At 38.8% G+C, this 17513-nt stretch overlaps 1 protein-coding gene across 1 annotated transcript in view; it reads left to right on the top strand.

Annotated features, from left to right (window-relative positions):
* ADAMTS6 (ADAM metallopeptidase with thrombospondin type 1 motif 6) overlaps positions 1-17513 on the top strand; it is a 159621-nt gene that overhangs the window by 60747 nt on the left and 81361 nt on the right. The window contains exon 8 of the mRNA XM_033086026.2: positions 2937-3042. Within this exon, the coding sequence (XP_032941917.1) occupies positions 2937-3042 (106 nt within the window). The remainder of the gene's footprint in view (positions 1-2936; positions 3043-17513) is intronic.

Raw genomic sequence — 17513 nt, 5'->3', positions numbered from 1 at the left:
GTGATAGAAAATAGAATAACATTGAAACAACTTAAAACAGTGCTTTGATAATGGAGAAGTGCACATGAGAACCTTAGATTAAGGATGGAGAGCTGTTGTTCTCTTCATACCTAAATACATCACCAGAAGTTATTTACAACAATAAATAAGTATGGATGACCTATAATTATAGGTTGTTGCCTTCAATGGTGTTTTAATATATAAAGGGAACATTATTCAAAAACTAATATAACATTTACTTGGATTTTTTTTCCAGTTTGCATCCTTTCATAAGCCTCTTTCTTGCAAGTGATTAAAGACAAAATTCTAATTCAGCTAGTTCATATTATTAATACTTTCCTTGGTCAGAGTTCATGATTGTATTTGCTTTGTCTTTCCCTGTATTACTGTATGCTTGATAGCCTTAATCCATGTTAATTTTTTTCTGTAAGTCTGTCGCAAATCAGCACAATGCTTCTGGCACTGGAGTATAGTTTACATGAGGAAAAGTACCAGAATTTTGCCTGCTATAAATACAAAAAACCCCTAGAGCATGCTTTAGTAAAAGGCAAATCATGCTGATGAATTTCTAAATGTAGTTGATTTTATTTGACATTGGAGATGATGAAACTGAAGAGATAATGTCTGAGAAGTGGCTTTGCAAGTGTTAAATAAAGATTGAAAGAGAATGTATTCATGCATGAAATGCTTGATATTTTTATGTGATACTTTTAACACAGATCATTAGTGTAGTAGTTCTTTATCAGATTTCGGCATAAAGGCAAATTCTGCTTCACTTGAATCTGGTGTAACAGAGGCCATATTTGGCAAGATTTTATTAAACAAAAAGTTTAATTAAAAAAAAATTAAAAATAAGAGTCACATTTGATATCAGTTCCAACTTATTGTTATACGGGTTTTGGCAACAAAACCATGACAATTTTTCTGCAGTATAGGCATTGAATTGGAGAATAGACAAGGCTCTATAGTCCTCTTTTGCAAGGCATTTGATATGCTTAAGTCACACTGACATCCAATAACTAAAGTTAATAATATATTTAAAGAGTTTGTGAAAAAAACTCACTGAGAGGTCTCAGAAGGTCAAAAGAAACCTGAATAATTGGTATTCTAGGAAGAAACAGAAATAAAAGGTTTAATGTGGTATAAACATCTGTGTCCTATTTCAGACACCTGAAACAGGGAAACTTTCATGTAACCTCTTAGAAAAGATAGACCTCAGACATCTTTGCAGAGTCTCTGTGGCTCCAGTGAAGGACAAGTCCTTTTAAACACTGACTGAATTCTTAACTTGATCTCTGTCACTTTCTGCAAGCACGCTGTGGAGTTACATTACTCTGGTCTTCTAATTTGCTGAAGCAAGTCCTCAGTTGTAAGACCTGAAGATGGAGATGACTTTATCATTTAAATATGGTGCACTTTGCAGGGGAAAATGATAGTTTATAAATATGTATTGCCATGCTATCTTCAGAATTTCTTCAATTAGAACAGCATGGGTGAACTGTAATTATTGCATTTTTTTCAGGTTCCACACTGCAAACCCTCCAGACACATGTTGCCAGCTTTTGGCCATGTCAATTTGGCTATCAGAGTAGCCACATTTTGCTCTGTCCAAACTACATTTGTTTGGGAGAAAATGTGGAACACATACCCTCCAAATGGTCCATATGTGCTTACAGGAGACCTGAGATCTCTCATGGGGTGTGTTCTCATTAAACCCCTGCAGTATTTTTTTCTCTTCAGGAAGCTTTGAGCCACGTGTGTAGTGATGTTCAGTCTACAGTATTCAAGTAGTCCAGAATGGCCAAACCAGCACACAAAGATATGTGGAGAGTTTCAACATCAGTGCTTCATTGCGCTGATCCACTCCTATGGCTTCAAATTAATTGCTAATGTGGACACAGCAGGAAGCACTTATCATGTTTTGACTTCCTTGCTGTTAGCCGAAACAGAATAATTTGAGGTCCTTGCTCATATAAATTTTTTGTAAAAAGTTTGCTTTCTCTCTTTCCCACTCCCTGTTCCATTCCCCTCATCTCTCAACCAAAGTTAAACTTTTTCAAATTTTTTTTTGTTTTGTTATTTTTGGGGTTGTTTGGATTTTTTTTTTTTTTGTTGTCATTTTTCTGGGTTTTTTTTGTAATGTAGTTATCTGAGCAGGTAACTTCCTTAAAGAAAGGAAGTTCTAGGGGAGAAATATGTTAAATAAACCTGATGTTCAAAGCTTTCTCTAATGGCACTAAATTTTGACTTCAGTATGTTCTGTAATAATCTATTGCTGAAAAAGATACAGAAGAGCCATAGTCGGTAAATGCCAGTGGTGTTCTCTCTCTGAAGAAAGTTTTTAAAAGCCATTGTAACACAATAAGTTTTTAATGCCAGAAGATGATGGGTGATAAATGGAAAAGACTTCCATGGTTAAATGTGTGCTTGTTATTATCGTCTCCTCTCTCTTCACTGATGCATTCAGTTTTGTTTTTTTAATTTTTTAAACATACCATGTGAGGTTTTTCATAGCTAAAAAAGTTGCTTGTATGTTTTTATGAACCCACTAAACTTAAACAGATTTCTTTAGAAAAATAATGTGGATACATTTTGCTTTCTTCAGGCACAAGAATGTTAAAATAGAAATGCTTTCTTGAATTCCCTCTCCTGGCTCAAGTTACTAGGTGGTCCCAAGTTACCAGAAGTAAAATTTATAAATCTAACCCCTAGTCTAGACATTTTCCAGCACTGACTGCAGTTCAAAAAATATTAATGTCTAGCCGGCAAAGTGAAATTTCCCCCAGTGATTTTGCAAATGACTAGAAAGTTAACCTTTTGCCAACTGCTCCTTCTGTGCATAGAACTTATTAAAAAGAATCCAGGCATTTATAACTAGGGCTTTTAAGACTGAAACACCTTGGCATGACCCTTTGTGTCTCCTTCTGTTTATTCAGGCTTGGCCTCTGTGGCTGGAATGTGTGAGCCTGAAAGGAGCTGCAGCATTAATGAAGACATTGGCCTAGGTTCAGCTTTTACCATTGCACATGAGATTGGTCACAAGTGAGTGAGTTTAAAATAAGAATATGTTTTAATTTATCACCTTTTTAATATTAGTTAATAATCTATATAATTTTTTTTTCCTGCATTATCTCTATTCTGGTGTTTCATGTTTCTGTATATGGTATTCATGAGTGGCATTACATTTTATTTAGTATATATTACCAGGGGGTTTAAATTTAGAACTGAAGACTCATTGTATACCCTTTGATTTCAGATTCCAGTTAAATCTGTCCTTCTGAGACTTGACTCACAACCTTCCAACTCTGTTTCATATTTTTAGGTATTTGGCCTTGAAAATATTTTCTCCCCCATTACTTTTTTTCTGTCTTTCTTTATGAAAGAGAAGTGCTTAAAAGGTATTTTTTTCATTCTTTTTTATTTTATCTTTAATTCAAACTATTATCATTGAACATTGATTCTCTTGTCAATATTCACATGCTTTAAGTCCTCTTTCACTCAAGCATGATCTAAATAAAACAGGCATAGAGCACTCAGCATCGCTTGTTACATTTAAAGTATCAGCCTATAGTTTTAAAGAGTATGTTGTTATGACACTGATAAAATCTGAGTAGTGTTTGGTCGAAAAATATTTCAGGCCTTCTGTCAAAAGACAGCATTGTTAGTACATTGTGATGGCTCTAAAAAGACTGGGCACCTTCTTTTATCAAGAGGTTTCCTCTCTTATGGATTGACTGATACAGAGTTATGGATGATATGCTTTTCTACTCAATAGCTGATGGAACTGTCAAAAATTCCAGTGTGGACTGAAATGAAAGCTAGAAATCTGCTGATCAAAAAGAAGGGGCTGCAAGTAAACAATTATTTTTAGCCCATCTATTATGTTAGACAATCACTGGGAAACTATGCTCTCATTTATATTATGTATGAAAAATCCCTTACATATCTAGTGTAGATGAATTTTAGAATTAAAAGCAATTGTATAAGATCTAAATAATAACAATAACAACAACAACAACAACAATAATAATAATAGTTTTAAAATACATGTAATAACTTCACTGATTTATCTTCCTTCCTGCCTGCCTTCCTTCCTTCCTGCCTTCCTCTCTGCCTTCATCCCTCCCTGCCTCCTTGAAGAAAGAGCTCCTTCAATCACTAAATATTAATATTTCTCAAATTCCTGTAAAAAACATTTTGTATTGCATAGGTGACCTTGTTGCAAAATTTGTCATATGTATAAGAAAACCCCCAATCCTCCAATACAGTATTTTCATTCTAATTCCTATGTTATACATCTGCATATTCATGGAATCACAGAGTTTCTAAGGTTGGAAGGGACCTCTGGATATCATCTCATTCAAACCCCTGCACACAGCAGGTGACACAGAAATATGTCCAGGTGGATTTTGAATGTTTCATGAGAGGGAGACTCCATGATCTCCCTGGGCAGCCTGCTCCAGTGCTGTGCCACCTTCAATGTACAGAAGTTCTTCCTCATCTTGAGTGGAACTTCTTGTGTTTTAGTTTTTGGCTATTGCTCCTTATCCTGTTCCTGGGCACTGGAAAGAGTCTGGCACCATCTACTTGGCATCTCCATTTGAGATATTTGTATATGCTTTATACGTATTCTATATACAAAATTATTTAATATATGCAGCAATTTGCTCATGCAAAGAATGGCATGATGACCAGAATTTATTTGAAGCCCCTAGACTGGTTAGAATCTGAAAAAAAACCATACAGTGATAGCATATATCTTTTAATCATAGAAATGTTTTTACCATCAGTGTTCTCTGTGTTTGATATCTTTTGACTTCTTATACATAAGGACTTTTGAAACTCTGAAATCTCAGTTCTTTGTGGCTTTTAATTAATTCTTGAGATGGCATGATATGTCAAATGCTGATTTGATAAGATGCAGAAATCCTATTCCTTTAGCTTTTATACAATTTTTTTTTTAAACTGCGCAGTTATTAAAGAAAGTTGCACTGCAAGTTTGGTTATAAGAATTAGCATATGATCTGGATACCATCACTAAAGCCTGGGAAGAATATCTGGGAAAAAAATCTTCAAGATTTATATTTTGTGGTAGCCACAGGATCACCTGCCCTTATACCCATGCAGTGACTGAATGCCTCTACAACTATGTCAGAGTTGTTATTTTCTCTCAATCTCCTAGTTTCCAGAACGTACTAGACATTATTTGCTTATGTGAGTAAAAGAATTGTTTCCGAGAGGCTTGTAAACATTTTTCTTTGGCTATACCTCTTTTCAGACTTAAAATAGGAAATTGACTTCACTGTTTACTGAAAATTAGAGGCATTTAAAGGACATATCTACATCAAATATATAACATACAACAAAAAAGTGCTCAATTACACAGAATCACAGAATGAATCAGGTTGGAAGGGATCACGGTTGGTCATCTGGTCCAACCTCCCTGCTCAAGCAGGGTCATCCCAGAGCACAAGGCTCTGGTTGTGTCCTCGTGGTGCTTGAGTATCTCCCTTGAGGGAGACTCCACACCCTCTCTGGGCAATCTGTTCCAGTGTGTGGTCACCTGCACAGTAAAAATTCTTCCTTATATTCAGGGGGAACTTCCTGGGCATCAGTTTCTGTCCTATCGCTCAGTATCTCTGAGAAGAGCCTGGCTTGATACCTCCCCTTCACCTCCTCTTGGTACCTCCCCTTCATGTACTTAAGGCACCGATGAGGTCCCCTCTCAGTTGTCTCTTCTCATGGTTGAATGGGTGGGCACAACTCCCTCTCCCTCTTTCCTCATAAAAGAGATGCTCCAGTCCTGTGATTATCTTCACACCCCTCCACTGGACCCACTCCAGCAGCTCCATGTCTCTCTTGTCCTGAGGAGCCCAGAACTGGACACAGCACTCCAGGTGAGGCCTCACCAGGGCTGAATACAGGGGTAGGATCACCTTCCTTCACCTGCTGCTCTTTCAAATACCACCCCCACTGGATCCCATTGGATTTCTTGGCCACCAGGACTGCTGCTGGCTCATGGACAGCTTGTCCACACCAGGACCCCCAGGTCCTTCTCTGCAGAGCTGCTCCCCAGCAGGTCAGCCCCAGGCTGTGCTGGTCCCTGGGGTTGTTCCCCACCAGGTGCAGGACCCTGCCCTTGCCTTTGCTGAGTGTCACAGGGTTCTTCTTGTCCATCTCACCAACCTGCCCTTCTGAAGGGCTGCACAGCACTCTGGGGTGTTGGCCATTCCTCCCAGCTCTGTGTCCTCAGTGAATGTGCTGAGCAGGCATCTGCCCCTCCATCCAAGTGATAGGTGAATATACACATAAAAAATGTACAAGTGGTGAGGTACAAGTGGTGAGGAACAGAAAAAAAAAATTCAATGGTATATATGACTGAACATTACAATCACAATCATATTATCAGTCTCTTAAGTTTTCAAGGATAAATGCTTTTGGATAGCCTTGTCGTTAAATTAGAATGGGAAAAGTGCACTTTGAAAGATCATGTGTTTATTAATTGTATAGTTACTATGGAGTACTGAGTTTTTAAAAAACTTCTGAACTGATGATCAAAATTCTTTAGTGGTTAAAAGAGTAAAATTATGATAATACATACTTTTTGATAGATTATCCACAGTTTCTCCAAAATTCAATTTTTAAGCTTCCCTGATGGAAGTGTGGCTCAACTTGTTGTTAATATTTTACTGAATTATAGAGTGATGAAAAGGCATTAGATCCTTCAGTCTGAATTCCTGTATATCACAGTGCAATAAATTTAACTCATTTAACATTGTGTTGGTCCAAATTAGTTCTGTTTGGTTGAAGAATACCAGGAAAGTACTTCTTGAAACCTTAAAGGAACTGGTAGTCTGATTATAACAGTCAGTCATACTTTCTGTTAAATAGCAACAGTTTTAAAAATTTATTTTTTTTTGCTTCCATTCCTTACCACTTGTTGTGTTTATATGTATATAACCCAGTTTTGGTGCTGCTCTGCTGTGTGCAGTTCAGACTCATAACCAAGATGGTGGTGATGAAGATGGTGGTACACAGTGATTGTTTCTTTCTTGAGGGCATAAAAAATGGAAAAACGAACATTTTATGATTGTTTCTCTCTAGCCATGATTCAGAGAACAGTCTTTTATTACTTTTAGTACTTTTGTGAATTAGATAAATTTCAGAGTTGGCCCTTTAGACTTCTAAGTAATTTCTCTAGAAAACTGAATTTTGGTGTTTGACATACAGAATGTCTGCTTTCCTGTCATTATATATTTCACACCAAAGATGCTTAAGATTTCTGGAAAGCAAAAATCACAAACAGTGACTTGTGCCAGGAGTAACAATTGAGTGTGCATTCCCTAAATTGTCAAGCAAAGTTTGCCTTTTTCTTCTTGGTGAAGACAAGAACTCTTTGCAAGTCTGATCATGCTTTTACCTCAGACAAGTTGAATGGTGTAAGCTCCAGTACCATTTTCTGTTCTCCAGCCGGCTGAGTTAGGTGGCTCTCTGCTCTGTGCTTTTACATTTGGATATATTCTAAAATGTTTAGCTTGTCCCATGGATGCTGTACTAAGCATGCTTAGTTGAACTGGTAAGGAATTCCAAATTCCTCTGGAAGAGGGATGTCGGTAAAAGAAAATTATTTTACCTTTCATTGTTAAATTTTGTAGAGGAGTTAGCTGAGATTTGGAAAGTGAAAAACAGAGTGAAAAAGAATAACTAGAATAAAAATGGATAAACAGAGGAAATGTCAAAACAGGAAGATAGTGGACTAGTGTAGGACAGAAAGTTGCCCATAGAACTTGGAGTAAGAAAAGAATTTACTAATGACAGACAACCATTGAGGGCTGTGTGAAAGAAGCTGGTAGATAAGATTGGTGGCTAAAATAGTTTCTGAAAAGTCAGAATTGTCTTGACTTATAGATGACTTAATGAATTTAAATTTGACAGCTTCACAGTCATATCTTGATTAAAAAAAGATGTGAGAAATAATAAGAAAATATACAGTAATTTCACGACTGTAAGGCACACCCTTCTGACTAAAATTTTGATGGAAACCCGGAAGTGTGCCTTGTAGTCCAGTGTGCCTTATATATGGACAAAGTTTGGAAATGTGCCGACACCTGGAAGTGCACCTTATAATCCGGTGCACCTTATAGTCGTGAAATTACTGTAGTCCAGCTGATTAAATTGTATTCAGGATAAAGAAAAGTGATCGTTTCAAGCATGCATTTAGTTCTAAATTAGTTCATACAGCTAAAGTGTACCTGCAATTCTGGCATTTTTCAAAGTCTCTTTTCAGCCTGTATGCAAAATGAAAAATATTATAAATACCTCTCCTTTTATATGAGAAGGATGGCCTTCAGGGCTGGAGTAAAACTTGTAATCTGATGGTATTTTCAGAAGATACTTGTCTTTACCTCATTCTTCAATGACCAGTGAGCTTCATGTTTGAGCAGTGCATTGGGTTTGTGTGGCCAGGTTTTAGTAGCAGGCAGGCTACAGGGGTTTTTTTGTGGGAAGCTGCCAGAAGCTTCCTCCGTGTCCCACAGAGCTGATGCCAAGAGGCTCCAGGATGGAGTGACCGTGGTAGGACAGTGGGCCATCAGTGACAGTGGTAAGGCTTCTGGGATAACTTGTTTTAGAAAGCAGGTAGAAAATTTCTATACAACAACAGCCAGATAAGATGAGTGAGAGTACGTGAGGTGAACAACTCTGCAGACACCAAGGTCAGTGAGAAGGCACCAGAGCTGAGGTTCCCCTGCAGCCCATGGTGCAGATCATGGTGAGGCAGCTGTGCATCTGCAGCCTGTGGAGGAACACAGGGAAGCAGAAATCTACCTGCAGCCCATGGAGAGCACCATGTTGGAGCAGGTGAATGCCTGAAGGGAGGCTGTGACCTCATGGGTGGCCTGTGCTGGAGCAGGGGGGTCCTGGTAGGTCCTGTGGCCCTGTGGAGAGAGGAGCCCATGCTGGATCAGGTTTGCTGGTCCCCTGTGACCCCATGAGGGACCCACACAGGAGCAGGCTGTGCCTGAAGGACAGGACCCTGGAGCAGTTCATGAGGAACTGCAGCCCATGGGAAGAACTCATGCTGAGGAATGCTGGAGAAGGCAGCAGTGTAGGCAAAAGCAGTAGCAGTGATGTGTAATGATGGTAACCCCCATTCTCCATTCAGGAGTAAATCTGGGCCTTGAAAGAAGAGGTGGATGGCAGAAAAGCTGTTTCAAGATTTGGTTTTTATTTTTCATACTCCTACTCTTACTTGATCGATAATGAAATTAAGCTGATTTTGGCAAGTTGAATCTATTTTGCTCATGATGGTAATTGTTGAGTGGTCTCTTCCATTCTGTATTTGAACCCACAAACCTTTCCTGGTATTTTCTCTGTCCTGTTCAGCTGAGGAAGAGAGGGGCAGGCACCTGGCATTTAGCCAGGGTCTACTCACCACAGTCAGTCAAAACTCAGCTGCATTACAGGACCTGAGTTTCAATGAGAGATTTTCTAGAAGAAGTGCACATAATGTCTTTTTGATACAACTAGAGAAAGAAAATACTCCAGTCTGAGGTAATAGACACACATACACCAAACTTTACAATAGTTTTTCCAAAACTGGTTGAAACACAGCTACGATGGATTGTACTAACATCACCTCCTGTCAGCTCCCCAGGTGACGCATGATGATGATGAAGTCTTCCATCTTTAACTGTAGCAATCTCTCTCAAATCTATAGGGTGTGAACACCTTAACAGCAATCAGAGGACATTAAACTTACTCCTGCTATATGTCTAGGAGTGATGGAGTTCAAATGGCTTGAATTTTTAGGGACAGTTTAACTATCTTTTTTAGTTTAAAAACCTCAAACCAAACCAAAAAGAAACCCAACAAAATGAAATTAAACAAAGTCAAACCAACCAAAGAAACAAAAACTCAACAAAACAAAACCAACACAAACCTTCACCAAAATGTGTCCACAAGCCACTTCAGACCATACAGAACTATTTCTAACACTCTCATTCCCCACCCTCCATCTCCTACCCTTGTCTTTTTTTTGCTAAAGGAACACTGTTTTAGGCCTGCTTTTATAATATTGCAGGTTTTAAAAAGTTTTCTTTGGGACTTCAGTTTTAGTGACATGCTTATAAAATAAAATATCATAAACAAATGGCAAAACCCCCCAATTGCGTGACATAGTTATATTTAAAATATGAAAAACGTCTGTCTCTACATATCTGAAATACTATTTAAAGTTCAGAATTTGCAATACTAAAATAATTTTTCTAACATCAAAACATTTTTATTAAGGAAACTGAACATAATAACACTTCACAGATCTTAACAAAAGTGCAAGAAGAATAAATGGGGATGAAGTGGAAGGTTATCACAACCTTCAGGGCATCTTGAATTTCCCAAGCAAATCTGAGCTCAGAAGTTTGCTTCCTGTTTGGTGCCATTCCTTTCCACTCTGACCTACAGTGTAAAGACTTGATGCATTTGCACTGTTGGCTTTGCGTAGCACACAAGCCTTATTTGACATTAATGTTGTGCTTTGAAGGCTGGATAGATATGGCAGTGTAATCCAGGAGAAGTTTGTGCACTACTTTTCTGCTTTTCTGTAACAGTCCTGCAAAAGTCTGTCGTTTCCCCATAAGAAAGTTCAGGTTTCTGAATAAAATGCATTGGTTTCTTAGGAACTGCTGTGCTTTTAAGAGCCTCATATGTTATTTAATACTAAATTATGCTCATTTATAATAATTGTTTTTGATGGGATGTTTGGTTGTCATCAATAACTGAGAGAAGAACAATATTTAGGAAGTAAAAAGGAAAAATTAGGATAGAAGAGTGCTAAAATTACGCTGAATTTCATGGCAGATATGCTCTTTATAAAGCTTCTGTTATTAAATTACAGTAATTTCATGTGTATAAGGCTCACCCTTTTGACTAAAATTTTGGTCCGAACCCGGAAGTGCACCTTGTACCCAGAGCACCTTATATACGGACAAAGTTGGTAAATTTGCCAACCCGGAAGTGTGAGCCGGCAGCAGCCCCGAGCTGAGCCGAGCCGAGCCTGCCCAGCCCCAATCGGCAGTGCCGGCCCTGAGCCGAGCTAGTAAACCCTGTGGTCGCGTGATTCCGTTACTGATTCGTTACTTTGTTGCACGCGGATCCTTGCTTAAAAAAAAGTGTGCCTTACACTCCGGTGCACCTTATACTCATGAAATTACTGTAGTTTGTTTCCCAAGTTTTCAGGGAACTAACGTGTTACACCCAAGTTTAAAATTCTGCATTACTTCAAAATAAAACATTAGGGATACTCCCTAAACTGCAGAATGATGTGCAAATGCAGGAAATCAGTAGTTAAGGTTAAAACATGGAAGTAGAAAGTGAAGTATCTAATTAACCTTGACTCCTCCCTTGAGAAATATGCAATGTTAGGTAGGTTCAATACCTGCTATCAATGTTTGGAATCCTAAATTAAAAGAAATTGATTTTTCAAGACAATACTTTTCAATTATTTATTCCTTCATTTGTAGTGTCATTTAACAGTAAATTTTAATTTTCATACCGTTATATAGCTAGAACCAATACTTTTATAACATTGGCTAAAATTATATGGAGGGCTACATAGAAAGAGAAGTCTTTTAAGAGACAGTATGGGAAAAATAATTACAAAAGAAAAAGTGCATACTTTTATTACTGAGAAAACATAAAGTGTGATGATTGTAAGGTCTCCAAAATTTACCATAACCTTATAAAAATTGATAAATATTTCACTGTTAGTAGATATGAGAATAATTAATAAAATTATCATGTATGTCTATACAGAAATTGTGCTTTGTTCCATGTAGCTCATAGCTCCGATATTGTAGGAAAAAAACCTTATTCTTTTATAGTAGTTTATGTTCAGATTCACCCACTTTTTGCTAAACAAAGGAATGTTGAAACATGGTAGGTTTCCCTTTCTTCCATTGTGTATTTTCTACTGACACTAAGAAAAGACTTATTTAAAGCTATGTTTGCAGATGTAGGGAAGCTACAAGTTTAAATTTTTCAGTGTATGCTTAAATAGACATTCCAAACTATATGAAATACATATATAGATTTAAATTACACTTTTAAAGCCATTATGAGAATAAGTACAATACACTGGCAAAATTAATTAATACAAATTTTATGAAAACTTTGGTGTCTAATATAATAAACTAAGTTTCTCCAAGTAAATTATTCACTATTTGGGTCTTCTGTCAAGTACAAGAATACTTGTTCTAGCCTGCCCACACTGTGGCAGAGATTTACTTTTAGAAACTTTTAAAGTATTCTTCACGGATTCACTTTATTACCCTTCTCTACCCTCTACTTGATTCTCCAAAATTTTTGCTCAGTGTGTCTAACAGGCCGAGACATTGGAGGAAATACTTGCAATGTACCTACTGTCAAGATACTTACTTAAAATAGCCCGTTTCACTCTTTGCATGTATGTTCATCTCCTAGTACAGATAGTTAGCATCATAAAACTTCTAATGGAAAAGAAGTTCCAGTACTTGACTTTACAGTCTCTTGCTTGAGTTCCTGTGCCTTTTTTTCCTCACCTGACTCACAATTCTGTCTCTGCACACTTCTTCCTAATGCTCTTAAACAAGTGGCAGAGTAATATATAAATACACTGTTTTTATAAAAAATGGGTCAAATTCATGTAACTCATGAGTTAGTAAGAAACAAAAACCTCTGACATTCTCGATTGTATTTAGAAAAATGAAACATTAGCAATCTGTGCTTTTCTGAATGCTCCAAACCCTAAGAAAGCTAGGAAATTTTTTGATATGGAGATAATTAGTACTTCAGCTGGATAGCAGAGATGAATGGTTGAGAAATAGCATTTCACCTGAGTATCACTTTTAAGATAACTTCAGGGCTAATAAAGTACATGGTATAAAAAATAAATCTCAGTAAAGAGTATGGAAATGAATTCAGTTTGGTGTGGATCTACTTTCTCTGAATCCAAAGTGTCTGGGTAGTAAATAAGAATGGAAGTGTTCTGGCTGTCTCACAAAAATGACTGCTGTCATTTCATATCTGTCAGCAGTAAGTGTTGGCAGCCATAGCCATCATTGTTTGAAACTACCAAACATAACAGTAACCAAATGAAACTGTAAGGACCTGCAATGCTGGTTTTTTGCAAGATAAAGAAAGGGTAGACAACAAGTTTATATTCACATCCTTCGCTCTTCTTATACTCCAGGGTCTCTGCTTATCTACTGCCCTTTTATTCAATGCAGCTGACACTAGTTATCTCCCCTGTGATCTTTGGGGTTGGATCGTAAGTTGAATGTGTATTACAAATAATTCCCTCAGATAATTTTTTCAGATATAAGGAAAAACAGATTGCCAAAGGAAAAAAACCTGTTCAGTTACAGATGTTAGAAAGTGAAACAGGCAGTGAGCACTACTAGGATATGCTGCCTTATAATTTTTTAAGCGTACAGAATAGAGGAAATTTGCAGGAGGATTTCAACTGTAATTTTAAAGTTCTTAAGTGTTTCTGCTTTGCACAATTCTTTAATGTAAAGCAAGTCCTCTCTTGGGAAATGACAAACCATAATGCCTGAAAGCACAAGAGCTGCTGCGCTAAACATCCTTCCTTGAGATGGCAGATGGAAAGATAACTTCATAGAACAACTTCTGTGTCAGCTGAGGAGATTTCAGTCTCTGCTCACCCATCTGGCTGTTCTTGTAAAGACAAAATTATATTGGTACAGTAATTTCACAATTATAAGCCACACCTGATTATAAGCTGCACTTCCGGGTGTCGGCAATTTTTCATTCTTTGGCCGCACTGGATTATAAGCTGCACTTTCGTTTGCAGCGAGGACCCGCGTGCAACGAAGTAACGAATTAGTAACAATTGTGCGATCATGGGGTTTACTGGCAGGTGCTCAATTTGCACATATTTTTCACGGATCGGGGTAGCCTTTAAATGCAGTCTAAAAACTAAAAAAAATACAGAGAAAAATCACTCACTTTGATTAAACCTGCTGGCTCCACTCTCACCCAGGTGAGGGGAGGGCGTGGCCCAGTGGGGTGAGGGCAGCGGGGCCGAGCGGGCTGGGGACCTGCTGTCCCGGGCTGTCAGAGGCAGTGCGGGCTGCAGGCGGGAAAGTTTCCTGGCAAGCGGTGGAGCCCCTCTGAGCGCTGCGCCAGCCTGCCCTGGTGCTGGGTGGGCCCCGCTGCTTGCCAGCTGGCCTGGTGCTCTGCTCTGGGTGCTGTGTGGCAGCGGGCAGGAGCGTGGAGCCCAGGCCCGCCGGTGTCGGGGGCTGTAAGCCTGGCAGAGCCCCCGGAGGGGCCCCGCGGGCGGAGGTGCCGCTGCCCGACCACTGCCCTGGGCGTGGCGCAGCAGCGGGCAGGAGTGTGGAGCCCAGGCCCGCCGGTGTCCGTGGCTGCGCCGTGTGTGTGGGGGGAGTGCGGCGCTGTGTCGGGGGCTGTGAGCCCCTTGGAGCTGCAGTGGGCCAGGTCGAGGGGACTCGGCATGCCCACAGAGCTGCACGGCCCTGGGCGCAGGCTGGGCAGGGACGCGGCGGGTGGTGCGAGGGATGACGGGGTTGGCAGGGCTCCGCGGCTGCCAGGGCTTTGCAGCTCTCATGGCTCACACTTCCAGGTTGGCAAAATTCATAGCTTTGTCCATATATTGGCCACTCCTGAGTGTAAGCTGCACTTCCAGGTTCAGACCAAAATTTTAGTCAAAAGGGTGCAGCTTATATTCATGAAATTACTGTAATTTTAGGGAGGCTTTTAAAGCCAATGAAAGGAATACAGTCTGTGTGCTTAGTGAGTTTGAAATAGGTAAGCAAATTATAACAGTGGCTCCACAAAGAATATTTTATGTTCCTTAATTTCTTCTCTACCTTTCCATGCCAATCCAATTGCAAACATGCTTTTGTAAAGACCTAGTTGTAATATAATGATGGCCAAATATGACCAGCATGTTCTGATGGAAATAAAACTGGTAATTTGGTCAGAAATGTATTTCCATCTGCAATCCTGCCCACAGGATGGCAAATTACTGGACTGTAATGGCATGCTGCCACTACCATCTTTGGAAATGATGACAGTAGTTGTAAAACCCTTCTGCAAACATCAGAAAAAGTTACCTCCACCTCATGATCACATTCCTCCTAAATTCAGAAGCAAGGACAAGTAGAAAAGCCTTCTTGGAAAGGAATAGTTGATTTAGTTGAATGAATATTTATGAAGTATACCATTGGCTCATGGAAAGGCATTGATTGAGTTCCCATGTGCATCAAAAATTATGGCTTCCATTCACAGACATGCTTTTTATCAGGCACGTAACTTCCACTGTCACCAACATTATCTTTTTCACAGGGAGGGCAGGTAGAAGGAAAGTTATTAAACCATGAAGTTTGTTGTTTTACTTATACACCCAAAAGATTTCATCTCCCAGTGAACTGAAGTCTATACATTTTTTAACAAATGGAATACACTAACTATAAATAAGCTGAATGTAAGAATCATTCAACTCATTTCTATAAAGGAGAAATTTATGGATATTATTAGAAAAATAAGGTTTTCTGTTTTCAGAAATGGTACAGAGACATTTCAAAAAGGAATGTTTCTGTATGAAATACCCCAAATGCTAGGAAATAATTGGCACTGAGAACAGGTAAATAAAGCACGGTTTTCATTGTAAAATTCTGGTTCAGTTTGTTGCACAGCACATCTAAGATCTTTCATCTCCTAATATGAATCGATATTAATAAAATCATAAGAATAAACACTGGTCTGAAAGGTTCACTGCATTACATGCATTGCTTGGATGAGTTGATTAAAGCTGTATTTTTTATAAGCAGCAGTCATTCTTTATTTGATTACAGTAATTTCACGACTATAAGGCACACCCTTTTGACTAAAATTTTGATGGAAACCTGGAGGTGTGCCTTATAATCCAGTGCACCTTATATATAGACAAAGCTGGGAAATTTGCCAACCCGAAGTGCGAGCCATGAGCCGAACCGTGAGGGGGGAGGTGGCCCCATGGCAGCGCTGAGCCACAAGTCACGACTCTGCCGCGGGAGCTAAGCTGTCCCAGCTGGCGCCAGGGGTGGGTGGGAGTGCTGGGGCCCATGGCACAGGGAGGGCGCCTGGGGCTGCGTTTAAAGGCTACGCCAATCTGTGAAAAATGTTTGCAAATTGAGCACCTAATTCATTACTTTGTTGCATGCGATGCGGCTCCTTGCTGCAAAAAAAAGTGCACCTTATAGTCCAGTGTACCTTATATATGGACAATGTTCGGAAATTTGCCAACACTCAGAAGTGCGCCTTATAATCCGGTGTGCCTTATAGTAATGAAATTACTGTATATAGTAGTCTGAGGTGTCAGTCACACCTTTATAAAACAGTATATGACTCCTGCATTTGTGAGATATATCACAAACTGAGTCAAACACATATTACAGAATATGCATTCCATGGAGACATTTCCCACAGGCAAGTCAGCCATGCTTTTTTATGACAAAGTCTTCCTGATCCTGTAGGAATCATCCATCAACATTCACTGATGGTTTTTTTTTTGAAAGGAATGGTTGCCAACACCTTCCACTTGTTGGTTGTTATGATCATCTGAAGAGGTGAAATAGTACTCGGTGTATTCAGGGTAACATTAAAGTCTTGGGGTTTTATAACACATTCTAAAACAGTATGTTCAGATTAATATAACACAACTGCCACTGCTTTCAGTGAAGAAAGTGGCATGAGTGGTATTATCAGCTGATAAATCAGTTTCTTATCTACTACTTTTTGTATGCTCTTGCAGTGAGTCCTAAATGTTACAGAAAATCAACACGAAGTGCCTCAACACATTTGTGTTCCTGAAAGATGAGTAAGAAATCACAGAGTCAGTCCTTTTAGCATACAGAAGACTCCAAAGACAGACCTCTCTGATTCTGTGAAGTTCAGAATCTCAGTTTTAGCATTGTTTTGATTACATCTCTGTCTCATTATCAGGGAAGTTCCTGTGTCTCTCCCTATCTGCCACTCTGATTTCTTAAGCCCTCAAGAAGGAGTAAACTTGATCAAAGCTTAATATTTTAAAAAAATAAGAAGTGATGGAACAAAATTTTCTCCACAAATGATTGAATGGAAATAATCGAAGCCTAAGAAAGTGGAGTTTTAGAAATGTGTATACTGTTAAGAAATATTTTCAGGTGCCTCATTTGTGTTACATCCATAAGATATACATTGTTCATTGTTCTAAACTAAGACAGTCAGCAATAAATCTCTTGAAATAGATTGCCTGTGAATTTACTACTAGTTTTAATTTAATGGTTATGTTGATGATCTATAGCTCAAAGGGTTTCTAAGACATAAGGATTCTTTAGGATATTTTTTTACTAAGGCCATATCATCTTCCTTGAAAGTTAATTTCTTTCCTGAAAATCCCTTTTGGCCAAGTTGCATCCAGAGGTTTCTTACTGTATTTTCTGCTGGTTTTTAATTGTCTTCATTTTGACAATGCA

The sequence above is a fragment of the Catharus ustulatus genome, chromosome Z (genome assembly GCF_009819885.2).
Source record: "Catharus ustulatus isolate bCatUst1 chromosome Z, bCatUst1.pri.v2, whole genome shotgun sequence".
Taxonomy (NCBI): Eukaryota; Metazoa; Chordata; class Aves; order Passeriformes; family Turdidae; genus Catharus; species Catharus ustulatus.
This window is presented reverse-complemented; position numbering and strand designations above follow the sequence as displayed.